This window comes from Peromyscus leucopus, chromosome 3 (genome assembly GCF_004664715.2).
Source record: "Peromyscus leucopus breed LL Stock chromosome 3, UCI_PerLeu_2.1, whole genome shotgun sequence".
In the NCBI taxonomy this organism is placed as follows: Eukaryota; Metazoa; Chordata; class Mammalia; order Rodentia; family Cricetidae; genus Peromyscus; species Peromyscus leucopus.
Window position 1 is genome coordinate 65697010 of NC_051065.1, and position 26716 is coordinate 65723725.

General features: G+C 41.3%; 1 protein-coding gene across 3 annotated transcripts in view; it reads left to right on the forward strand.

The window, feature by feature from the left end:
* The first annotated feature begins 3581 nt into the window (after positions 1-3581).
* Positions 3582-26716, forward strand: part of Rnf32 (ring finger protein 32) — a 35271-nt gene continuing 12136 nt past the window's right edge. The window contains exons 1-7 of one of the 3 annotated variants that reach the window (XM_028864193.2): positions 3582-4444; positions 6355-6442; positions 6986-7250; positions 10874-11016; positions 13570-13602; positions 14105-14229; positions 14629-14737. In XM_028864193.2, the coding sequence (XP_028720026.1) occupies positions 6428-6442; positions 6986-7250; positions 10874-11016; positions 13570-13602; positions 14105-14229; positions 14629-14737 (690 nt within the window). In that variant the 5' untranslated portion in view covers positions 3582-4444; positions 6355-6427. The other 2 variants (XM_037203743.1, XM_037203742.1) reach the window with 2 other exon arrangements.

Below are 26716 nucleotides of genomic sequence, written 5' to 3' on the forward strand. Positions count from 1 at the left end.
CTGTCTATCTCTGTACTACAGCTGAGGCACCAAAGGACACAGAATTCATTAAAACGTCCCAAATAAAACCCAAAGACACTGTGTGGGGTGAGCATGGGGAGCTAAAATAAGACTAGAGGATACTGAATACCTTGATCTCCTTCCTGCTCCAACAGTCAACAACACTATCCTAAGAAGCCTCAGATCTCATACTAACAACCTACTGGCTTCAGATCATATAACTCAATGCATCTATCCAGCTTTCAACAGGAAGACAGTGTATGCAGGAAGGCCAAAAAAAAAAAATGCACTTTCTGAAGCAAGAAGGCAGCAACAGACAAAACCATGGCAGAGAGTCTGAAGGTAACAAAGAGGAGATTTCAACTGTGAGTGATGAGATAATGGCTACTATGGTTAGGATGCTATCTGTTCTCCATGGTTATATTAAAGGCTTGATCTTCGCTGTGGCAGTGACGACATAGGGAGAGGCCTCTGGGCCCTGGAGGACAGGTTTCGGATTGTGGTCAAAGTCAAAGGACCCAAAGTTAGCTCTTTTGTTACAAAAAGCCTAAGACAGGTTCTGACTCACTAAGGCTCTGGTCAAGGCATACAGCCTTTTCCTCCCTCAGACACTCCTTCCATTGCACAGCATTCAGTATGAGGCTCTCTCCAGAGTCAAGCTGATGCTCGCACCATGCCTATGAAACCTGAACACAAAGCTGAATAATTCTTTTTTTCTTTATAAAGTAACCTGCTCTGCTCTGGTGAAACAAGTAAGCCACCTGCAAGGGCAGATGGAAAATATGAGGACAGAGAAGGAAGCAAGACAGAATCAAAAGGAAATGCAAGTTGAGAACACCACAACAGAAATGAAAATTGCCTTGGATAGCCCATCAGAAGAATGAGAATGCCCTACCAGAACCTATGAGTCAAATATTTGTCAGCAAGGCACCTCCCACCAAAGGGCTAGTCATGAAGACACACCACATCACCAGTAACTAGGGAGATACAAAACCATAATTCCATCTCTTAACTAAAAGAATTTTTAAGTAGAAGCCAGACATGGTAGCTCATATCCAAATTCTACAACATAGGAGGCTGAAGCAGAAATATCATGAGTTCATGAAAGCCTGTCTCAATATCAAGACAAAAGTAGAAAACAACAAGTGTTAGGAGAGATGTGAAAGTATTAAAGCCTCAGACCTTGCTTGAGAGAACAAAATGTGCACCAACTGCTGTGAAAAGCAGTCTGGTAGTCACATATACTGACCAGAGATTTCACATACACAAAAGTGATAAGAACAGACATGCAAACATGAGTCTGTCCACATATGATCATATAATCAACTGTGATATAAATGTATAGCACTGGTATGTTCTATGTGACATCAAGGGACCTCAAAAATGCCAAATAAAAGAAGCCAGACACTGAAGGCTATGAATTGTGTAAGTCTAAGCCTATGGATACAAAATACAAATTGGTAGCTGTTAGGGGCTGGGATGGGCAGACACTGTTGCATGGATGTGGGTATTATCTCTATTGTGCAGTACAGGGATGTCTTAGAACTAGAGAAAGGCAGTTATACAGCACCGCGAACATATCAATGCCACTGAGTTATTCACTCTATGATGATCAATGTTGTTCTACATGGATTTTTCCTCCAAGAATTTCTTTTAAAAATTAATGCTGAATGTTGGGCATGATGGTACACACCTGAATTCCTTGCAATCAGGAAGGAGACAGGAGGACTGATGTCCATACAAGGCCAGCCTAGGCTACACAACAAGTTACAGGCCACCCAGGAATACATAGTGAGACCCTGTCTAAAAATGTTTTTTTAACAAATTAAAAGTTCAGGAAACTGTCACCAGAAGACCTGACTTTCAGGAACTGTTCACTGAAGCCCTGAAGAAAAAAGGAAATAATTTAGGACAGAAACTTAGAGCTAGTCTGTTTTTCCACTTTCCAGACCCATCCATTGGTTCAGTGAGGAGTGAGGACTGAATGCTCACAACAGTAAGGGGAAGGAGTGACAGGGTGTTAGAAGTCACACGATGTTATTAAGAGCTACATAAAGGGACTGGGAATCCTTTTTGCAGGGATCTGCACTGTCCAGAACATAGTACCATGTTACCAGACTCAAAGAAAATTTTTTTAATATTTTGAACTAAATGAAAATAAAGCCACCAGTCTTCAAAATTTGTGGGATGCAACAAAAGCAATGTTTAAATAAAAACATGAGTCAGACATAGTGGTCCATGCATGTAGTCCCAGATACACATGCCACTGAGGCAGGAGAATAGGTTAACCTATGTCTTAGGTCCTAAGAGATCAAAAATCACACTGGACAATATAAGAGACCCCTCCTATGGGGGATAGAGGAGAAAATCTATAGCAAAGTAATAATGACATGTTAATTCTTCCAAATTAGTCAAAAGACTAAAGAAAAATCTTTATGACTAACTGAACAATGGTCAGCCTCTTTTAGATAGCAAAACATCATGAAATTTTAATCATTTGGATAAGGTGAGGAATTTTAAAATGGGACTTTTTTTTAGAACTTTATAAAGTTGGAGAGAAATACCTCAAAACAAAATGATTAGTAGGCACTGTCCAAAGCAATTCACATACAGTATCATGTTTTAACTTCATCACAGCCCTAAGGTGGTAACAGAATCCCTATTTTCATTGAAATCCTTCCTGCTTCAAGTAACAGGAAACCAGACCCTCGATAGATGAAGCAGGTAAGAGAAAAGACCAAGAGCCTGGAGCCCTGCGCTCAAACTCCACCACCCATCTTGGACCGTGTCCAAATCCCAGTTCTGCCATTTCCTGTGTAATCCTCCTTCTAAGGTTCACCTGGTGGCCCCACACCTTTAGGCTCTCGCCCCACGGTGCTAATGGAACAGATGCAGCTGCACTTTCGTGTCTTTTCTTGTTCCTACATTCAGTAGGAAGAATTAAAGGAATTTTTCAATCGCCCCTCCCCCCAACCCACTTGAGTTCCCCCCCTTGATGATGTCACCATCATCAAGGTACCAGAGTTTCTAACTAGTTTAACTTGGCCACATGTTCACTCACAGAATAACGTCCAGGACTACTGTTGGGGATAACTCATAGATGTCCAACGACAGGATTCAGCAAGGCCTCCTTTGTAAATAAGAAACCCATAGTTTAGGAAAATAAAGCGACTTGCCAAAGAACAGACCTCTAGAAAATGAGTGTAGGTTTAAACTCAGATCTAGCTAAGCTTTACCCACTTAGGCTTCAATAAAGACTGTCTTAAGACTGCAAAAAGGTGGTCTTACTGCTTTCAAAATCCATCACTCACTGTAACATAGCTGAAATTATACGTTTTCCTCAAAAATTCCTCAACTACCATGTGAAAAACTCAGAACTTAAAACTAATTGTGAATTTGACTTTTAAAATAGTCTAATCTGCTTTTACAAGCTTCAAACAGTAAGAGCCAGTTCAGGAAGTTCATTGCCAAGAAAACGTTGTAACTTTTAAATGAAGCTTAAAATTATATTGTTCCAGAGATATATCATGTACACCAGATTTATATCGACTTTGGGAACTTTAGTGACAAAAGACCAATCTTCAGGCTCCGTAACTGCTGTAGACTTTACTTTGTGGAGAACCTTGCATTCTTGTGTTTTCCTTGCACTTCCAGGTGAACTGTATTCCAATTAATGTACAACAAAACTGTCATTTGCGGCAGGAGAGAAATCAACACAGACTTCTGCTTGGGACCAAGAAGAGCCTTTTAAAAGACCCCAGGGGTTCGAGCTTGGTTCCGTGGACAGCGCGGGAGTGCAGATTTATAGGGGTAGGAGATGTCACGGAGAGCTAAGGGGTTAGGTACCCCCGGAGGCCAGCGGCCGCAGGGATAGCTCCATGAGAGACCCTGGGGCTAGGAAGGAGTCACTAGAGGAGGGGACGAACGTGAAAAGGCCAGCGCCCGGCGATACACAACAGGCCGGGATTATCAGGTCAGTTACCGGGAGCCCAGGCTGGACAATGCAGCCACCGTGAGAGGAACACGAGGAGGCCGGGTGGCGACAGCAAACCCCCTGCGGGAGGCCGCACGGGTTAGCGCACTCTCCGGACGCCCCGAGCAGACAGACTACAGTGCGCCGGGACGCGAAACAAACACAAGAGCGCCTCGGAAGAGTAGGAGTGACGGCGCGCGCCTACCATACACGCCCACGGCGCGCGCCTCGCGATGACGTAACCGGACCACGCTGACGACACGCGAGGGGCGGGGCCGTGACGCAAGCGCCCGCACCTCAAGCCGCTGGCAGCGGGTGTGGCGAAGAGGGTGTCTGTCAGGCCCAGCCTACGGGTCAGCCGGACTTGGCAAACCAGCGAGCGTGCGCAGTGAGTGCCAGGCGCCGGCGAGCATGCGCACTCCCAAGTGCGGCGGCTGCTGGTTGCCATGGTAACGAGAAGCAGTTACGAGGGTGCGTATGTCGGGGCCCCAATGTCTGGGGCCTAGATGAGCGCGGGTGTTGAGGGAAGCAGCGAGGCCCGGAGGCCGGGTAGTGTTGGGGAGGGAAGCATGGGTGTCGCGGGAGGTCTGGATCGCTGTGAGTGGCCCGCGGGTCCTGCCTGCTCTGAGCGTGGGACCTCATGGGACATGTCCAACGACATCACTAGCCTCTGCAGGAGTATTTAAAACAAATATGCCGTGTTTCGTATGCTTTTTTTTTAATTGACGTATCAGTTGCCTCTGTTCACTTAGAGCAATTGGTGACTAAATGCCATATCACCACGTGCTGTGTTTTCCTACCTGGCACAACCTCTTAACATGTGCAAGCTGAGATTTACAAACAGGCAGTTTTCTGTTGTGGCTGTTAGTGCCTGGCAGAGGTTAAGTTTACCGCTTTCCTGTTGCCAGACTAACGGGTCACCTCTTCTCCATGTATATTTTCTCATACAATTGGACTAAATCTGGCACGTTTTGAGTATCTTTTAAAATTATACAATTTGCTGATACTGTGGGACTTTAAAGAGGCAGTTTTGTTTTGTTTTTTAACACTCTTACCTTGGTATTAATCACAACGGCATAATAAAAACTAGTGAAATTGTAGACTAAATGGCTACCTGTGGTTAACGATAGTATGAATCTTGTTGAAAATGAAAGTTTTTGGTGTGATGCATACTTAATGATGGTAGTGACCTTTCAGTATTTTACATGCCTTGCTCCAGCCAAGGCCATGACAAGGAGCACTGACTACAGACTTCTTTCTTAGAGCCCCCTGCCAGAACTGAAAAGGAACAAGGAGGAGGACACAGTGAAAATTGTAGGGGCTGCTGAAGGATCTGAGAGCTGCCGGTTCTTTCCTTAGTCTTAAATCAGGTGTCTCGCACATGAGTTCCTGTGGAACTCACTTTCCTGTACCCTTTTAAATGTTGTAGTGCTGGGTTTAGAACAGAGGGCCTCTTCAGTACGTCTGGGAGACAGCTGCTCTGCCGGCACCCTTCTAAGAGTGAGTCCCCCATGCTCTCCCCTAGGTGGCTTTTTAAAAGGTGCTCTGTTTCTCTCCATTGTAGAATATTGTGGACTCTTGCCTTCATAAAAATAACACCATTAAATAAATTTATTAAATAAAAATGTTGTATGAAATTCTCAAGGTATTGATAAAAAATATTGCAAAAAGAAACGATATAACACCATGGTCCCCAAACTAAAAGAGGCAACACCAAATACTTCCCCCAGCTTTTGAGGGAATTGGAACAACAGTAAACATTTACAGGCTATCTTATGCAGAGCAGTCCTTTGTAAGCCCTTAAGGTGTTTTCTTCTTTTCTTTAATATTCCTGCAATGTCAGTGTTTTTGTGGTTTTTATAGATGTAAAAACTGAGCCAGAGATGTAGATAGCTTACCCCAAGAAGCAGAAAGCAGGTTGGGACTCATATTCTGTCCACTTGTGTGTTGGCCATAAATGAAGGTAGCCAGCATGCTCCTTACACCCATTTCTTGATTGTTTCCTTTCTCCCTGAAAAACAAACACACCATGCTGGTTTCCTGAGCATCTTTGCTCTTGCTCATGTTATCTAACATGCTCATTTCTCTCTTCAAGACTTGGCCTAAATGTTGTCTTTAAGGGTTTTTCACTTACTTAGTGACTGATTTTGGTCTGAGACTTCGCTCTAAAACTCTTGTTTTTGATGCTAGATTGTTCTTGGTATTCACATTCTTTCCAGCACAGTGGTAAGCTATTAGAGTACAGGGGTGGACTGGGTCATGACTGTGTAAATGGGAAGGCGTAGCTCCATGCTGCCCTGTAGCTGGCATTCCTGTTATCATCATCTCCATTGCCCTAGTAGATCTGAATGTTTACAAATACTCTCGCTTTCTGTTCACAGCAGAAGAATGGAAGGAACTGTAATGTGATGCTAGACTTTGTTGAAGCCACGACACAGTGTTTCCTTATTGAGCATGCTAAAAAATAAGGTATTCCACCCTCCTCAAAACCAACCCATTGTTTTACTCATGGGATGTAGTCTAACTGAGCCTTCTTCGATTATAAAAATAGTTTAGAAACCTTGTGTCCGTGAGGAGCTGTGAACAAGAGTGGGAGGTGTGTGTGGTGTGGGTAATAGTAAGTCACTAAGTGCTGCCTGCAGGCCTCTCCTGGCTCGAGGACCTTGTCCTGCAGGAAATACTTTAAGTTTTCACCAAAGAGCAGAGTGTTTGCCTGGAGTCTAATTTAGTTGCAGCAAAACAGCAGGGGTTTATTTAGGCATACACAGGTTTGAACTTATTGGTTTATAATTAAGGCTCCAGTAATTAAATAAGAAGGTTTCCTTTGTGTCTAACATAGATATTGGGCCTGGGGTTTACTCTGACTTCGGTACAATGGCTCTGGCATTCCTTCCCATTGGTTTGGTAATGTGCCATCAGTGGAGCATCAAGCCTCAGTTTTCTTCTAAAAGATGTTACATATGTTACACACTGTTCCAGTAACTAAGAAAACACCCACCTTCTACTTTTTAGGATCGCTCATCTAAAAAAGCTAACTTAGCAGTCACCGCAGTTGCCTTACAGGACCACATTTTACATGATCTTCAACTTGGACATCTTTCAGTAGCAGATCCTCTTAAGACAAAAGTGCAAAAGAATGAGAGCAAGTCAAAATCTCTCAAAAGAGACGCAACAGCCATAGTAGATACTGGGCTTAGGAAGACTACAGAGGGCCCCAAAGTGGAAGATCCCGAAAAGGAGTATGTTCTAGACCCCACACCACCACCGCTAACTCTAGGTAAGCTAATCTAGTCATTGGTTGGCTTGGTGCTAATTAACCCCAGGTACCCTCCTCAAGCTGGATGGGGCCCTATTTACAGGGCTGAAGCAATGGTGTATAGGGGTACAAATACAACTTAACGTTTTCATTGTATCGGCAGATGCTGACAGCCAAGTGTGTTGTTAACAAGGCTTTACATGCCAACTCTTCGTCTGCCAAGGTTGTTTTTTCACTTCTGAGATGGAGTATTTGTGGAAGTTTTCCATTATAACAAGATGGCTGTCAGCAATTCTCTTAAGTTGCAGCAACAGGGAGGTGACTTGCTTTTGTGAGTGAATTCCTGGTTGTGTACATTGTGCCTGGCTTTATCATGTGCCCTGTGGGCACCCCACGTAATGCCAGAGTTGGTTTGTACTTCTGTATTTTAAGCCCTTCTGCCTTCCTTTGCATATTTTTGTTGGCTTTGGGAATCTCCTTGGATAGCCCAAGCTGGCCTTCAACTCTCAATCTCCCTGCTTCACCCTCCTGAGTGCTTGGCTTATAGGCATGAGTCTGCATCTTTGTGTTTTGTGAACATAGTCTCCCTCTGGCATCTTCTAAAAGAGCTTTGTTACAGGGAATTGAAGGCTAACTTCATGTGGTGTCCTTCCTCCTTAAGCAGCTTCCTCCACTCCAGGTGAGGCATCAGTGTCCCCATAGCCCCAGCAGTGATGCTTATACTCTTCAGCCCAAACCTTCCCTTCAATCTGTGTAGGGATCCCTCACTTGAATTAGGTGCTTTCTGGTGAAACACTCTAACATCAGTTTAAGTACCACCCACAAATTTAGTGCCTTTTCCATCTTAATTGGACCCCTGTCATACACTGAGGCCATAACTTTTATTCCTTTGAGAGAAAGTCTCACTGTGTAGTTCAAGCTGCCTTAAACTCAACCTTCCTGCCTCTGCTCTCACCATAGCCCTATATGACTATTACAGGAGTAAAAACTGTAAAATCCTCATGAATCTATGTTTTTTATATTTATAGTTTGGCAGATAGAAGATTTGATCTTACCTTGGCAACTTCAGCATATAATTGTTTCCCGTTTTACTTCCTCTCTTGGGCACACCTGAGTGGCCAGAATCTCTGCTGTGTTGCTTGGGAGCCTCAGCAAACCCTAAGGCTGTAGTACTGCCACAGTCTGTCTGACCACCAAGACAACTACAGAGGGACGAAGGGTACATCACATATACAGCCTGATACACAAGACAGGAATGGAGCACAGGAGTGTGAGATTTCATTGTGCTGCTTAGATTGACCAAAAAAAAAAAAAAACCTGAAAACTTAATGAATTATTTCTGGAATTTCCCATTGAATATTTTCAGATAGTAGTTGGCTATGAATCACCAAAAGCCCAGAAAGTGCAACCATGGATAAGGGAGCATGACTTCAGTGGATAATTAGCTCAGCATTATTTCCCTGGTTTCTATCACAATAGTAGCACGTTAAGGCCACAGAACTCTTTATACCACTCTTGTAGTCTTTTGTAAGTCTGAGATCATTTTATACTGGGAAGCTAGAAATAAAAGGTTTCTAAATGATTAGGAATGGAAAATAGGTTTGGATAGGGCTGTTGTTGTGTAAGTGACAAAAGCAGGAGGAAGTAGGAGGCCTTCCCAGCACAGAAAGGAAACTCCCTCCTCCGACAGTTCATCTGTTTTGTACCCCTTTTGTTCCTTTAGTTGCTGGGGTAAAGAGCAGAAAGTTTCCACGTTTGGTTACAAGCACAGAATAGCCAGCCAAGAGTGACAGGCACCTTGAGAGAAAGCCTTATCACTGGTGTTCTCCAAGAAAGCCTGTTCTCAGCTCTGCTACTTTGAGGTGTTATTACAGATACAGGTTTGTGCAGTTCAGAGTCTGGCCCTTGACAGTAGGAGTCACTTCACCTATAGTAAGTCACAGGCCCATCAGTAGTCTAAGAATAAAGGCTGAGCTCATTGCCCAGGATGGTAGGTACTAATTCAGGACAGGAGAGGCCCAGAACCTAATGGCTCTCGGCTCAACTCTGCTTTCTGTTTCTTCTCCTGATGGTTTTAGTGTTGGTATATTTTTACCAGAAGTAAATCTAGTGAAGTGAGTTAATCTCACCTATATTATCAGGTGAGTTTGGAAAATAGGTGCTCTTAACAGAATTTTTGTTTGTGTATTTTTTCACAGGTGTAGGCATGTACATGTGGAGACCTAAGGTTGGTATCAGTTATCTTCCTCAGTCACTCTCTACTTTTTTTTTTTAGACAGAGTCTCTCAGTAACCTAGAACTCACCAGCTCACCTAGACTGGCTGGCCAGCAAGCTCTGAGGCTCTCCTGTCTCTGCCTTGCCTGCAGGAGGGTTATAGCACATACTGCTGTAGACATCTTTTACACAGATGCTGGTGATGGAGACCGTGTGTATGTGAAGGGCACTTTGCTGGCTGAGCTATTTCCCCTGTTTTGGGCATGCATTTTATGATTATTTCCCTTTCTTGTTCTGTATTTTCTCTTTGTGTTTTTTATTTTATCTAGATCAATTTCATTAGAAATGTCTCTCTGGGGGAAAAGACATTTTGGATTTATACCTGCTGTTGGTTCTGGTTTAATTTTGGCTCCTGTTTCCTTGGAATTTCTGCTGTTGTCCTTTTTGTTTCCTTCACTTGGTTGTAGTTCCTTTTTCTAGCATCTTAGGTAAACATCTGTTTGCAGACTGCTTCCTGGCAACTTTGTGCAGACAGACACATCCTTGTGAACTGCTACTTGCCTCCCAGGTTGACACAAATGCTCTCATAGCTACTTAGCTCTTAGCACTCTATCTCCTCATTGTCTTTTTGGTTTTCTCTACATCCCAAATTGTTGAGCCCCATGGGTTGAACATCTATTCTGTGACTTTTTCTGGGAAGACATAGAAGTCTATGTACCTAGAAAATATATCTACTTCCTGTGAGATTAGCATGTTCATACTTCTACCATGAATTTTTCTAGGACTAAGAGTGCTTTTCTGATGGCCCTCTGTGCTAGGCTGACTTTTTAAAAACGTACCTTTACTGTTATTTGACAGTTTGCAGATAGTGGTTTACATTTACAGTCCTATAGAAGTCAGCCCTATGCCCAGGAATGTTGCAGGTACTTTTCAAAGTGAGTCTCCCCATGGGATATAAGCTCATGTGATGAGTACTTATAAACCTCTTACTTAAGGAATGTATTCTTAGGTAGCACATGATTGATGTGCACTTTGTAAAGATCATTGGTGAGGGCAGCAAGGCTAAGTGGAAGAAGTCAGTGCTACAGGCTGACAGTTAAATTAGGTGAAAAACAAGAAGAAAAATGGCAAAAAAAAAAATTAATGTTCTTCAACTTCTATACAACTAAACGTCAATCCTGCCTGCTTGAGAATCACTCAACATTCAGAATGATGACAAAGTCTGTATAATAAAAACATAAATCACTATTGTGAACTCAAGTGTTATCACTGCCTTCATACCTCCATAGAAAAGCACCTTGCTATGTGTTGTAAAAGGTTGCTATAATGCTTCTCTAGAATATCTGCATGCAGATTATCTATTAAATATTATATGTGTCTATATATGCTAAAATACATGAGTTTACCTTGTGTCTTATCTTTCCTGTAGCCCAGAAACTGGGCCTCTTGCCACCTCCTCCATTGCCACTGTCATCAGATGAATGGGAGAGAGTGAAGCAGAGATCACTCCTGCAAGGGGACTCCATGCAGCCATGCCCAATATGTAAAGAAGAATTTGAGCTCCGTCCCCAGGTACATTACAGACAGAACTTGATCAGATCAGCCCAGCACTGCTTCCCCAGTATTAGCCAGTGAGCCACCCAATTCCATGGTCCTTTGTAACTTCCAAATATTTAACATTTTGTCCACTACCCCTGAAGTGTGTGTGTATGGCTGAACACCATCACTTGACAGTGTCCACTTAGTGGTGTGACACTAAGTCCAAGTATGCCATTTGCATGAAAGGATGCTTTGAATATCTTCAAAGACTTCATGGGAGAATCCTGATATAAAGTAAAATCTTTGTTCATACATCTCTTAATATAAGATGGGTGGTCATCCTGGTGTATAGAAAGCTCATGACCTGCCACACAGACCCATCGCTGTGCCTGACTAACCTGCCAGCTCCAAGGAGCCAAGGTCACTCATGCTTTTAGAATCTGGGGAGAAATATGGTTTTCCCCAAGGCTTTTGCATGGTGTGTTGCCTTAGCTTCTACATGGTAGGCACTGAGACAGCAGTTGAGAAAACCCAGCATTTAGCCAGGCTTGGGTCCCAGCTGAGGATCCAAAGCTTCATGGGCTATCCTGACCTCTTAGACTTAAAAAAATGCTTGTTTCACTACCAGCAAGGACGTTCACAGTCATTACATTTTTGGTCTTCAGTAATGTGAAGATGCTTGAAGTACACTTTCCTTCTAGTTCTCGAGAGGACCGAATCTTATGCAGGATTTGGATACTGGAAAGACTTGTCAGCCCTTGAATCACAGCACTGTCATATGTAGGGAAGTTTATAATTTAGTGCCAGAGTAAGATCATTAAAGCTGCAGGGAATCATCCAGCCTCAGCAACCTCATTTATTGTGCTGTACAAGTTTAACCTGGTTGTATGAAGAATGAAAACTTAAACATCTCAGTGTGTTATGTAAGCATTTCACTAAAAACTTTGTCATTTTGTTTGATTAAAGATACTATTGTGTTAATCTTGCATTTATTATTTCCTTATTAGATTTCTTCTTAGTTAAAAACAGTTTTTTTGGGTTAGACAGATGGCTCAATGGCTAAAAGTACTTACTGGCTGCTCTTCCAGAAGACCCAGGTTTGATTCCCGGAACCCATATGGTGGCTCACAACTCTAGTTCTGGGAGATCCTATGCCCTCTTCTGACCTCCATGGGCACCAGGCATGCAAATCAGACATACATTCAGGCAAAACACCCACACAAAAATAAATAAATAAAAACAATTTTCCCACCATAGGATAAGTTCAAGATACTTTCAAGTAACCTCTTATTCTTATGACACCATCTAACAGTGAGAACAAAACTCAGGTAATTCACAACAGGCCAACTCAGAAATTATGACAAAATGTAAATGGAGTTTGGTCCTCACTTGTGTAACTATCACCATAAACTGTTTGCCTATAACGAATATATGGCTATCTCAAAGATAATGTTCTAATTAGAATTATATATTAGAATTATATAAGAATTACATAATTTAGAGCAGATTGGTATCTGTTGATAAAAGACTTTGAAAAATTATATTTAAAAAGAATAACTGAGTCCAAAGATGATTTTAATACAATAGTTAATTAAATTTAAGCGTACAGTTGGCAGGGTCCAGAAAAGGTTTTAGGGAACTAGAGACGTGGCTCACAAGTTAAGAGCATTGGCTGCTCATTCAGAGTACTGGGGTTCAATTCCTAGCATCCATATGGTGCTTAAAACCACCTCTAACTCCAGTTTCAGGGGATCTAAGGCAATCTTCTGGCCTTTATGGGTACCCTATGGATGTGGTACACAGACATACATGCAAGCAAAACACCTCTACTCCTAGAATAAAATAAATATTTTTTAAGAAAAGGTTTTAGACATTTATGAGCTCTGTTCTCAGATTTCTTCCCTTAATCCCACTTGAGAAAAGTACAGAGTGAGCAATGGCACAGGGATGGTCACTGAAAACAGTAGGACATGCATCTGCCCACTCACCTTCTCCACAGTACCTGCCTGTGGCTAATGGTCTAAAATCCTTTCTCCTTACTGGGTTTAAGTAGTTTTATTTTTTGTTTTTCCAGGTTAAAACATCACTGTTGGGTGGGGATTTTGAGTCAGAAGGGTGAAGTTTTCTTACAAACATACTTGCTCTCCATTTAAAAAGAAAAATATAATTTATCTCCATGATGTCTTGCTATTTAAATGTAAAACTCTCACAATTATATCAGAGTAAGCTGTGATTTTAAGTTTAGGAGTGTAATTTAGCTAAACAAAGCCATATAAAAGGTGCTTGTTTGTCGTGTCTCTGCTCCTTCTACCAAGTCCACACCACATGGATGGGTTCCTTCCTGCCCCACCCTACCTACCTAGCAGTGTCTACCTTGGCACTCCTTTTACTGGCTTACTATCAAGCATGATGTGTTGTTTTATGGTATCAGGCCATTGGCTTTGTTTAGATGATATGCTTATACTATATTAAACTTAAAGATATAAGTGTGAACTGCTCAGCTGTCTGAATGTTACATTCAAGTATTCAGATGCTCTTCCAGAGGATACATTACTAACCTAGAACTCTGCTCTCTCCTGTGGACAGGTGCTGCTTTCCTGCTCACATGTATTCCACAAGGCAAGTAATCCCACTCTGGGCCTGGCCTCCTTCCCTCACTCATCGAAAGAGCCATTTGTGATCCCTGAGCATCATTCGTAGTTGGAATCGTGGCTTTAGGGTAGATTGCAGCTCATCCTGTTGTGAACATCATGGATTTTGTGTGACAGAAAGAAGCACAGATGTTTGTGTAGCAGATTGTTAGTACCACACATTAAGGCTGCTGATAGCTTACTTCCTGCCGGCTGTTTGCATGGCAGTCTGACACATAGCATTTTACCTTTACACCACTTGATTTTCAGAGGTTTTTGAAGTCTCTGCATGCATGTTCTTGTGGAAATCATTTTTGAACAGGTTTCATGAGGAAGGTGTCAACATCTGATGAAACTACTTCACTTCATAATCTAAATTGGACTGAGTCTCAATTATGAGAGAAAGAACACTGTAATTATTACATTAGAAGTAAAAAATGTTGTTTATAAGTAATTACTTGTAAAGTTTTAAGTGAAATCCTTTTCTTCAGGCATGCCTTCAGGCTTTTGAAAAGTTCACAAATAAAAAAACCTGTCCCCTCTGTAGAAAGAACCAATATCAAACCAGAGTGATACACGATGGGGCCCGCCTGTTCAGAGTAAAGAGTGCCACCAGGTAAGAGTGTCCTCAGTGCCTTGCAGAGGGGAGACAAATGTTTGCAGCTCAGGCTGTGATTACTAACCCAGGAGGTCACCAGAGCAGTCCAAGCTGGGAAGAGTACTGAAGTACTTGTTAAAAATAAGGCCATTAGGGGCTAGAGAGATGGCTCAGTGGTCAAGAGAACTAACTGCTCTAGAAGACCCAGGTTCAATTCCCAGTACCCACATGGTGTGACTCACAACTGTCTGTAACTCTAGTTCCAGGAATCGTATGTCCTCTCTGACCTCCAAGAGTACCAGGCACACAAGTGATATAGATATTCATGCAAACAAAACATTCATATGCATAATAAAATAATTTTTAATTTAAAAATAAGGCTATTAGGTGGTCATCATTTCTACATCTCTGTTTTAGAATCCAAGCCTACTGGAGAGGGTACATCGTTAGAAAATGGTACAGAAACCTAAGGAAAACAATCCCTCCTATGGATGCCAAGTTAAGGAGAAAGTTCTTTGAGGAAAAGGTGGGTGTGTATCACTACCTATCCACACACACATGGTCTATGTGGGTGAATATTAGGGACTGGTAAAGCCAATAGGCAGTGCAACTACTGCTGACTTCACTTTTAGAGCTTTTTGCTCAACTTAGTGGCCTTCAACCTTATTGCATGAAAAAATGACATTCAGATCAGCTTTGGTTTGACCATTGTATGCTGTTTGTTGGTACCGTCTTCTGATAAAATAAGACAAACTTGAGTTTTTCAACTCTAAGAGGCCCCAGTTATGCCTACAACATGAGTGAAAATAGAGACCTCACTAACATCTCCCAGTAACTGGCTGAACCTTGTAGGGGTCACCACAATACAGAAATAGACAACTCCTGTCCATGCTTGCTTATGCTTACTTTCCATGTTTTATGTTACGTGGGGTGTCTTAGTTAGGGCTTCTATTACTGTAAAGAGACACCATGACCACAGCACCTCTTATGAAGGAAAATATTTAATTGGGGTGGCTTACATTTCAGAGGTTCAGTCTATTATCATCATGGTGGGACATGGCAGCATGCAGACAGACATGGTGCTGGAGAGGTAACTGAGAGTTCTACATCTTGTGCAGGCAACAGGAAGTAGTCTGAGACACTGGGTGTGGCTTGAGCATTATAAGACCTCAAAGTTCACCCCCACAGTGACATACTTCCTCTAACAAAGCTATACCTACTCCAACAAAGCCACGCCTCCTAATAGTGCCACTCCCTTTAGGGGCCATTTTCTTTCAAACCACCACATGAGAGGTGCTTTTTTTTTTTTTTTTTTTTTTTTTAACAGTTTTCCATGTCTCCACTTGAACAGAAAGGACTGGTAGGTATTAGAAGTAACCGGCCCTGAGTGGAGAACTTTTCTCATGTCTGCTCCAGCATAGCAGGTCTAGCCACCATTAGTAGGTGCTTTGGGGCTCTTTCCCTTACCTAGGATGTGAGTGTCACTGCTGACCTAAGAATCAATTATAAAGAAACACATAGTAGGCACTGAAATTTTATATTTGTTGAAAACATTAGTATCTTTCCAAGTTAATTTTCATGTACCTTGTTTTAGGTTTGCTAATATTCTGTGTTTGCTTATGGTAACACTAGTATCCCAACATGCCAGACTCAGATCACTGAGATAAACTCCTCAGCCAGACATAATGATCCATGTCTGTAGTCAACACCTGGGAAATTAAGATAGAAAGACTGCTTGAATCTGGAGTTTGAGGCCAGCCTAGGTACCACAGCAAGGCCTCATCTCAAAAAAGAAAAGGATTGGGCTGGAGAGATGGCTTAGCAGTTGAGAGCACTGAAGCTCTTCCAGAGGACCTGTGTTCAATTCCCAGCACCCACATGGCAGCTCACAACTGTCTGTAACTTGTGTTACAAGGGATCCAGTGCCCTCATACAGACATGCCTGCAGGCAAAGCACCAATGTACATCAAATAAAACAAATAATTTTTTTAAAAAAAGTGAAAAGAGAGCTGAGATGTTAGCTTGGGGGGGGGGAGAGAAAGCAAAGGGTCATTTTCTCATAGTCACACTGTGCTGCCATCATTCCCTATCCAAGTGTCATTGACACTTGAGCTTTTTGTTCTTCCATTTAGGATGGTGAATATAACAGACAACCTTTAATGAAAAACACAGTTCCTTATTTTCTAACTATTTTCCTAGTTATTGCTGCTTTAGGCACAAGACCGAGTGAGTGATCACAACCACATACTTCCTAGTCTCATAAGAGACTCATTTACCTCAGAGAAAGAAATGGGAGTGTCTGTGACTTTGTGTGTGGCTTTGCCCTTACCTAGGTGAGCCAGCCCATTTCAGCTGTGCTAGAACTACATTGATTATAAAGCAATATAATTTTTTTCTAGTATCTTTCTTAGGCACTAAAGGGATTGGTATCAGCACAAGACACCCCAAGACCAAATTCTCAGCACAAAGAAGATTTATTTGCCCCAGAAGGACAAAGGGCAGGGAATAAGAGACAAAGACAAGAGAGAGAAGAAAAGGGAGAAGGGGAAGGGAACAAGGGAGAGGGGAGAAGGGGTATTTGTCCTGGAAGGACAAAGGACTGCCTCTGGATAGATAGGAGACAGACATGGCCCATAGGCAAATGGTAGTTTATGAATGTAAAGGGGGAAGCACCCTCCCCACCCCGTGTTAGAATGAGATGTTTAATTTTAATTGGGCATGTTGATTAGGTGAAATAGAGGGGCTTCTTTTGATTGCTGGATTTCAATATTCAGTAGGTTGACCTTGGTAGTCAGCCTCAAGAGGAAGTGGCCAAATAATGGAACAGACCTTGGTGGCTAGCTGTGGAATGTAATCTAATGGTTTTCAGCAAGGCAGAGGGAGTGGGGGAAGGGGCAAGGCCTGCCAGAGCCATGTTTGCCATGTTCTGACTGCCTAGAGCCCCTTCAGGCACTGAAGTATTTGTTCCAAGCAACATTGTTATGAGAATATGTAAATCAGAACATTTGACATGTTGTGGTTGTCACTGTTCCTCATATTTAACTAAGAAAAACACTGAGTTTCCTTGAAGAGTAGGGTGGCATTAAATGTGATACGGATGCTAAGCTAATGGCTTTGCACACTGCATTGTCAAGTCAGAATGGAGCAGTGGGTGGTGGCTAGAAGATAACTGGGTACTGGTTGGCTTGGCCTGAAAAAAGCTCATGCCTTTGGCTGTCAGAGGCAGCAGGAGACCCAAAGGCAAAAGGCACAGGGACTGCCTACCAAGTTGAATTTGACCAAGAAGAAAACAAAAGATCTCAAAAACCTTGATCTGTCCTAGCTGAAGAGGGAACCCAGAACATCTGGGGTAGAGATGAATTTCTAAAAAGAATCCCTCATTCCTGCTGACTGTTGGGTGAAAAGCTTCCTGTTTTCCCACACTGCCAGATTCTTTCTCAAACACTGCCATGTGCAGAAGCAATCAAATTGAGTAAAGTCCTGATCGTTAACTGGATGAAAGAGTGTGTCTGTCCCCACTTCCCAGGATGAGTTGTTCCTCTTTCTGACATAAAAGGCAACATGCCAGCCTGCCTTCTAGGCCGCATCTCTATCTCTGCTCATTAGTCAACATGACCCTGAATCAAACCGGGATAGGCTCTTTGGGCCAGTTTATCATATTTCAGACGTCTCTCTTTAGAGCTAGCTCACTTTCAGCTTTCATTCAGACTGATGTCTTCTGCAGTTGTTCTCTTCTTTCTGTGCTCTCCTGTGCATTATAGTCCGTGGTTTGTTTGGTCAGTGTTGTTCTCTGAGTATTCTTAGTGATTATTTTTTGTTTTTGTTTTTGTTTTTTCTTGAGATAGTCTTACTATGTTGCCTAAGCTGGTCCTGAATTTGTAAGTTGAAGTGTAAGCAGTGACTACAAGCAAACACCTCTGAGCCAGAAGCCCTTTATAATTTCTAATGTGTAATAATATATGGCTTATAAGTCAAAGTCGTTGTTTGTTTTGCAAAACTATGACTTGATAACTATTTACCATCTGTATGTGGATAGTTTGTTCAAGTTTATATATAATGGCTTTGGAAAGCCTATACTTTGCTGTCACATAAAGCAGTCATGACAATCAGTTGATAGTCCTCACTACACTCATATTTATCTATGAGGTTGTGACACAGCAGATTAACTCATGTGGTCTGAGAACATGTGGAAGACCCAATGCTGGTGGTTGTCTTCAGAGTCCAGTGATGTTGTGGAAGTTCGTGAGGCTGTATTCTGAAGCAAAGGGAGCCCCGGTAGTGTCTGAGGCCCAGCCCTGATGGCTGTTCCATGACTCAAAATGTTTTTCAGACACTGAAAACATTTGTTGTATCTTTACTTGCTACAAATGAGCCCCACTATCATTTTACTTAGAGCTTTTTAAAGTTTCCAAATAATTCCTTCCATGTAAGAAAACACATTTTCAGTTTCTCATAAGAGTGACAAGGAAAATTAGGACCAGCCATCAAATGAAGACAGGTCTCTCTGCTCAGCACTACCCTCCATCCTGCAGGGAAGAGCTGGGAACCACTGCAGGCCTACAAGGCCCCTCTGGCTTTTATGACTCTATTGCAGCATCAACACCACTTCTCTGGAAAGGGAGCACTTTTGCATTGTGTCCACTGTAGTCTGAGGCTCTTCATTAGCAACCAAGAACAAACTATTTGTTGTTCACAGGGGAAAAAATGTTAAAAGTGAAAGGTGGGAATCCATATACTAAGGAGGCAGAAGCTGGGAACAAGCTATGCTGACAGCTGAGAAGGCAGTTTGAAGGGTTGGAGAGATGGGTTAGTTGATAAAATGCTGCACAAGCATGAAGACCTGATACTCAGCACCCAGACAAAAGTAGCATACACCTGTAATCCCAGGTGGGTACAGGAGAATCTTGGGAGCCCAGTGACTAGCCAGCCTAGTTAAATGAGAGACTCTGTCACAAAAAAATTAAGGTGAAGAACAATTGAGAAAGATACCAGACATCACCCTCTGGCATACCCTTGGACCGGCATGCACGCACATACCCACATATATATGCTAAACACATTCACAAGAGAAAAAAGAAGACTTCAGTCAGAAATTTGAAGCAATAAATAAGGTGATTACAATTTTATAAAGTAAAAAGTCCACCAAGAATGTTCAGTGAATGTAGTATATAAGCACTGGACATTGGTATACCCTGCTTTGTAAATCATACACTCCTGGATATTAAGGGCCACAAAGGTCCAGATATAATAGTATGGGAGATTATTACTCTCACTCTGAAAACAGTCCCATTCACAATAGCCTCAGAAAAATAAAACACCCAGGAATAAACCTAACCAAAGTGTTGAAAAACAGTGAAAATTTAAAACACTGAAGAAATTGATGGAGACATTAAAATATGGAAAGACTTCCCATACACATGGAGTTACAGAATATTGTGAAAACTAGCCATTTGAGCAAAAGCAATTTACAGATTCTGTGTAATCTCCATCAAATTTCTGATAACATTCTTTAAAGGATTGGAAAAAAGCCTAAAATTAATATAGAAGCACTAAATAGCCAAATGATCCTGAGCAGAAAGAACAATGCTAGAGGTATAATACCTGATCTCAAAGCATACTACAGTCATAATAACAAAGTCAACATGGTGCTGACACAAAAACAGACAAGTGGACCAATGGGGTAGAATAGAGGAGCCAGAAAGAAACCCACAACCTACAGCCACCTAATTATTGACAAAGATGTCAAAAGCACCTTGAAAACAAATCTCAGTCATTGTGCTAGGAAACTGGATTTCACAAGAAGAATGACGCTAGGTCCCTCTCATCCTGTGGGAAATTCTATTCCAAATGGAACGTGTATCTTATTGTAATACCTGAAACTACTAAAAGAAAAATAAGGGTACCACTTCAGGATACAGACATAGGGAGGACTCTAACAGCTCTGGAAATAATACTGAGCATTAATAAATGGTGTTGCATGAAATTTAAAGTTTCTACACAGCTAAAAAAATAACTGAGTGAAGAGACAGTCTACAAAATGGGAGAAAAGTACTTCCCAGCTATTCATCTGAGAGTGTCTAGGCTATATAACAAAAAATAAATAAACTATACAAACAGTTTCCAAAATAAATTCAAAAGACTAATAAACATGAAAAATCAGCCACTGTTCTTAGCCAAAATTAGGGAAATGCAAATCAAAATTATAGTGATAGTCCATCTCACCCTGTTCACAATAGCTAGTATTAAGACAACCACAACACACTCGTAAGGATATGGGGAAAGAGGAACTCTTACTGCTGCTGCTGGGAATATTTATTGGTATACCCACTATGAAAATCAGTATGGATATTTCTCAAAAAAAATCTAAAAATTGAATCATCATGCACTACAGCTGTGCCACTCTTGGGCACATAGCTAAGTATCCTAAATCATAAAACAGACAAAACTGCATAGCTGTGTAGACTGCACCACTGTTGACAACAGACAAAGAACTAGCCTGCTTGTCTGCCATCAGGTGCATGAAGAAGATAGGAAATATGGTTGTCATACACAATCTAATTTTATTCTCACAAAAAAATGAAATTATCTCATATGAGATAAACCCTATTACAAACAAATATGTTTTCTCTGATACACAAGATCTAGAGTTATAAATATGTGTATGATATAAAAGCATAGTGGGGACCACTTGGAAGGAAAGTAACTTTCAGAGAGTGGGAATAGAGGGTTTGGGGGACAAACAAGCAGAGTATTTTATATATATACAATGTCATATTGAATCCCATTAGTTGATATGCTAATGTGTTACAAACTAATAAAAAACTAAAATGTTTAAGAGAAAAGGAAAAGTATCAAGTATATTTAATATATGTTATGTCTGGCTTTTTATTTTGGGGCTTCTGAAGATGATCCTAGAAAACGTTAGTGTGCAGAAGAAAATGAGGACTACTGTTATGTAAAGCAGTGGTCTGAAAGACACAATTTTTCTCAGCCACAATAAGAAACACATTGTTTAGAGAGCCCCAGCTCATGTGTACACATGACAGAAACAAAGCCTTTGTTCTTCATGCACCTGAAGGTGGACATGCAGGCTGGTTCCTCACCTTGTCTGTTGTGAACAGTGGTGCAGTAAACATGGCTGTGCAGCTATATTTGTTCTGCAATTTAGGATACTTAGCTATGTGCCCAAGCATGGCACAGCTGTAGTGCATTATGGTTCAATTTTTAGATTTTTTTAAACTTCCATACTGACTTTCACAGGCTTTTTTCAAAAAGCCTTTCAAGAGAGTAAACCTGCTGTTGTCACATGCACACTGTGATCATTTACAAAGGGCAGCCATACTCCATAAGTACTGGGAGTCACGTGGGGATGTTATGTGTAACAGCTCTTTACATATAAATAGCTGAACATTAACACAAGCAGCCTTCTTTTCCTCCAAAGACAGTCTTGCTTCATTTGAGTATGATATATGGGCAGGGAGGTACACAGATATATCATTCAAATGACCATGAGGTTGTACTCAAAAGTCATGCTACAAACAAGCATGTGTCAGTGCCTCTGATTTGGGAGTTTGATTCTGGAATTCAGAAATTCCCAGCTCTGCTGGTGTTCTAAGCCATATCTTAAATCGTCTCTCTTTAGGCCTCATCACTGCCTCCTTTCCCACTAGACATTTGAAATCCATAACCTCAAGCCCACTTTAAGCAAATTAAGATTATGGTATGACATAGTGCATTGGCAGTAGATATGTACCCTTCTCACTGCCCTTGGTTGTCTAGGCTGTGTGACAGTAATCAAATGACTATCAACGTGATGGCTTCTCCCTGTCTTAACAACTTGGTAGAACTCTGAGCTACAGAAATACTCTAGGAAACATCAGTCTGCAATTTGTCGATGTTAGGATGTTGTGGACTCTGGAGACTGGTGAGGTGAGTTATTACTGAATTTCACATGACCAGGGTGTCACCGTGATGGCTCTAAGGGCTTCTCAGGCTATCAGGCTGACATCATCCCTGGGTGTGCTGTGGGGTGTTTCCAGGTGAGAGGGGCATTAAATTCATGAGCTCAGCAAAGTACAGCACCCTCCCCAGGGTGGCTGGGCAACATCCAGGCCATATAACCCCCTTGGGAGCCCCAATAGAACAATTAAAGAGAATATGAGAACAGAAAGCACCATAAGCTAATATTATAATCTGGGATGGGAGCCACCTTTCTGAGTGTGGCTCACCCACAGTAAGGAAATAACTGATAACTACACAAAATTGTCAAAATGTCTTTATAGATAGAAAAAAAATACAGAGACTAATGACAAATCATGAAATGTATTTGTGATTTAAGGGACATTTAAAGGACATTCTAGAAGCACATTTTCTTAATGCATTATCACAGGTATACTCCATATATTTAAAGCTAAAACAAGAACCTATTTGACCTATAATATTGGCAAGAATTAGAAAGACTGACAGCATTCTCCAGTGCTAATGAAGGGGGAAATGGACTACAGCCACTAGTGGACCTGGCACTGGCTGACTGCCACTAAAATTTTATCCTATAGTAAATGCACAGATACTGGGCTGTGCCCACAGCAATAGTTATTTTAAAAAGGAAAAAAATATAATCAGAGTAAACTGCACAGCAGTTACAAAGCCCAAGGTAGATAAGCTGGAAAATGTTTTCATGATATATAATTCAGCTAAAAACAAAGTATGAAATATTACAAACATAGAATACAAATGAGAAATGGGTGGATCTGGGTATGCAATTGTTTAAGACAATAGAAATCTTTGTACTTTGTAGAGAAAGATACAGGGCTAGTGGAGATGAAAGCAAAAAGAGAAATTTTGTTTGGTTAGTTTTGTTTTTATGAGACAGTTTCTTCTAACCCTTTATGCCCAGGTGAGCCTTCAACTCCTGATCCTCCTGCCTCAGCCTCTAGAGTGCTATGAATTAGAAGTATACATCACCATAGAGTTACTTTTTGTATAAGAATTTGTGTTCTATGATTTTTGTTAAACTATTGCTATTATCAATTCTTACCCCAAACTGGGTCCTTTTGTTCTGTTTAAATTGTGTCTCCAATAACACAGAACACCAAGGAAACTTACTAAATTGTGTCTCCAATAACACAGAACACCAAGGAAACTTACGCAGTCAAGGCAGGAGAAGTGGGAGTGATGTGTGTAAATCTGCTCGGCCTGCTAGAATTGGGAGGTTACAGATGCTGAGCAGAGGAAATGAACAAATGAGAAGGATGATTCTTTGGGAGGCAGAGGCTTTCTGGGAATCCAGGCACACTCTTTTATAGTTCTTTCCAGTCTTCTCATGGCAGTTGTCAACAGTCATAGACTGCTCAGTAGGAGGGTAAGGTCGTTTAGTATAAGATGGGACAATAATAAAGTTCAGGATTGTCTCATAGTCACTCTGACAGATCCTCCCAATTTTGCCAGCTCATCTGAAGATGGACTTCTAACCTACAGGCATCCTGTCTTCCAAGATTCAAGCAGCTAGAAATTCTGCTAGGTCAGCAGTAGTGCAAAATTACAGAGTCACACATGAATTGATTTTTATTTCACTAAAATTAGAAAGAAATTTCTTCTTCATTGACTTTTCTGCTTTTAATAAAATAATTTAAAAATATTCCTGTTAGGCTGAGGAGATGATTCTGTGGGTAAAAGAGCTTACTGTACAAGTGTGAGGACTTGAGTTCAAACCCCCAGAACCAGTGTAAAAGCCAGAGAACATAGCAGGGAGCATTTATAACTCCAGAGCTCCAATGAGGAGACAGGAAGTAAAGACTGGAGACTCTGGGCAAGCTCTAGGGCCAGCTAATTTGGAGCACAAGGGGGAAGAGGGTGGGCGTGGAGAAACCCTGACTCAAACAAGCTAGAAAGCAAGGACTGACACCCAAGGTTGTCCTCTGACTATCACATGGATGCCCACACACATAAACATTCCTACAGAAGTTAGGAAAAGGGAGAAGGCAGCAACAAGAGAGGATAATGACTAGAAAAGGTGATGAGGGATTAAAGCATAGCAAGACATCAAATATAATGGGTAAATTTACCTGTTATATAACAAACTCTTGGATTTCATTGATGCAGAACACTTAAAATGAAACAAAATGTTCAAAGTAAATTCATATTAAAAAACAAATGAGAGCAGGCATGGTGGCCTATACTGGGAGGCTAACATAAAAGAAGCTTGCATTCAAAGGCCAGCCCAAGCCTACATAATAGCAGCACCTTGTCTCAGAATAGATAAACAAGCAAAAAAGGAAAAGTGGGGCTGGGAGATTGTTCAGTAGGTAAGGTGTTTGATGCCAGGCCCGAGGACTCACATTCAGATCCTCAGCAGGCAGTCTTCCAGTCCTGTGATCCCAGCTCCAGGAGAAAGAAATTGGAGGATATGGAGTTTGAGACCAGAGCTCGTCTGACAGACAGACAGATAGGAGAGAAATAACAAACCTAGCTAATGAAACCAGCATCTGATATGAAAAGTAATTTAAAAGTGGACATTGGAAGATAAAGTATCACCAGACTCAAAACACTGAGGAGGAGGCATCCACATACATGGAAATCAGGTTAAAATTTAAGAGGCTCGTATATACAGCCTGCTGCCATTAAAGACCAAAATGTAATTGAAATTAGTTTCCACAAAACTAGCAAACATAGGAAGAAATTTAAAGTATAAAATAACAGAAACTCACATGAGTATTTCAACTTCACTAAAAAGATACTCAAGTATAACTAATCCTAAATGTATTCCTAATCCTGACCACCAGTACCAGAACTCTAGGATGGAGTTTATTACAATAAAGGCCACTTATTGGGGCTGGGGATGGAGCTCAGCATGCAGACATTCCTGAGTTCAATCTCCAACACTACATAAACCAGGTATAGCAATGCATGCCTGTAATCCCAGCACTTGAAGTAGGCAAGAAGATTCAATTTTTCAAGATCATCCTCAGCTACATCCTAGGCAAGGATGGCAAGCTGTATCCTGGGCTGTAGAGGCCAGCCTGGGATGCAAGAGACCCTGTCTGTTTAGTTTGTTTTGTTTTGTTACTTTTGAGACAGATTTCTCTGTGTAGCCCTGGCTGTCCTGGAACTCACTCTGCAGAGGAGGCTGGCATAGAACTCAGAGATCCACCTGCCTCTGCCTCCTGAGTGCTGAGATTAAAGGTGTGTGCCACCACCGCCCGGCTGAGACCCTGTCTTTTAAAAAACAAAACAAAACAAAAAACCATTACAAATCAAACCATGACAATGTAACCCTGGCTTGCTCAGCACTAGAGCACTCTGGCCAGTCTCTGCCTAGCAATAGTGCAAGGAGACAGAATACAGCAGATGTGTGGTGCAAATGCAAATATGTTTGATACTGTACATTGATAAAATGCACAAAAATCACATAAAATTACCCAAACTAGATTACTGAGTATCCATAGTCAAGGTATATATGTGGTAACTATTTATTGTAGAGCCACAATAATCAGATGTAAATGTGGGAAACTGCCCCTTCATAATAGTTCATATCCTAAGCTTAACAAGGAAGCTTCAAAACACAGAAGGGCTTCTTCTGATAAAGTCAAAATATTGAATAAAATGACTAATATATATGGTGTATTTAAATATAAAAATCCATTTTCCACAGATAGGTTTAATGTGACTTTTAACTCTTAGAAAAGACTTCCTAAGCTTGCCTATGCACCTCAAACTGCACAAGTCAACTCTAACACCTACCTAGCAGAGTAGGAAGAGCCATCTTATAATTTAAAAGACAACAAACCTTTTGATATATAAAACATAAATTTGGTAGCTAAATCCCCATTAAATAATTGACAACTAGTGAACAGAAGAAAGCTATATGTATCAGTATATGAAATCTAAATTGAGAATTTTAGTCCATTCACATGGAGAGGGCAAGAGAATATTATTTAATACCATAATCTGCCAAAACTGTATGAGTTTTCAATATCTAAACACTAAATGAAACTAGGGTCCAAGACAACTTCCTGGGCACCATACCTTGTCAGATGGCATAAACCAATGAGTAGGACAGAAGCCACTGTATCAGAGGTTGCCAGGATCTGAGGCCCAGCACCTTGGGGTGCCTCCCAAGACCAGCAGGAAGGAAACCTGACAGAACACTGGACAGCAACTTGTTCTGGGCACAGCAAAGCAGCCATCTTTATTTCTAATAAAACTATAAGAAATAAAGTTTAGTAAAAGAATATTAACACACACACATATATAAATGTCTAGGGGTTCCCACCATTTTCTTGTGCTTTTTTAAAATTTTCATCATGGTAGTAAAATTAATATTTCATAGTGGGAACAGGAAAGCTGAGTAACAAGTGCTGCAGAAGTTAGGAGCATGGCCCAGCAGTGGATGTGCAAGACTCGGTCAGCCTGAGGCACTGCACACTAACTACTGCCTTATTAAGTTCAATGTGGCTTTATAATAGTCAAAACAGATTTTTTTGTTTTTTTGAGATAGTTTTCTGTG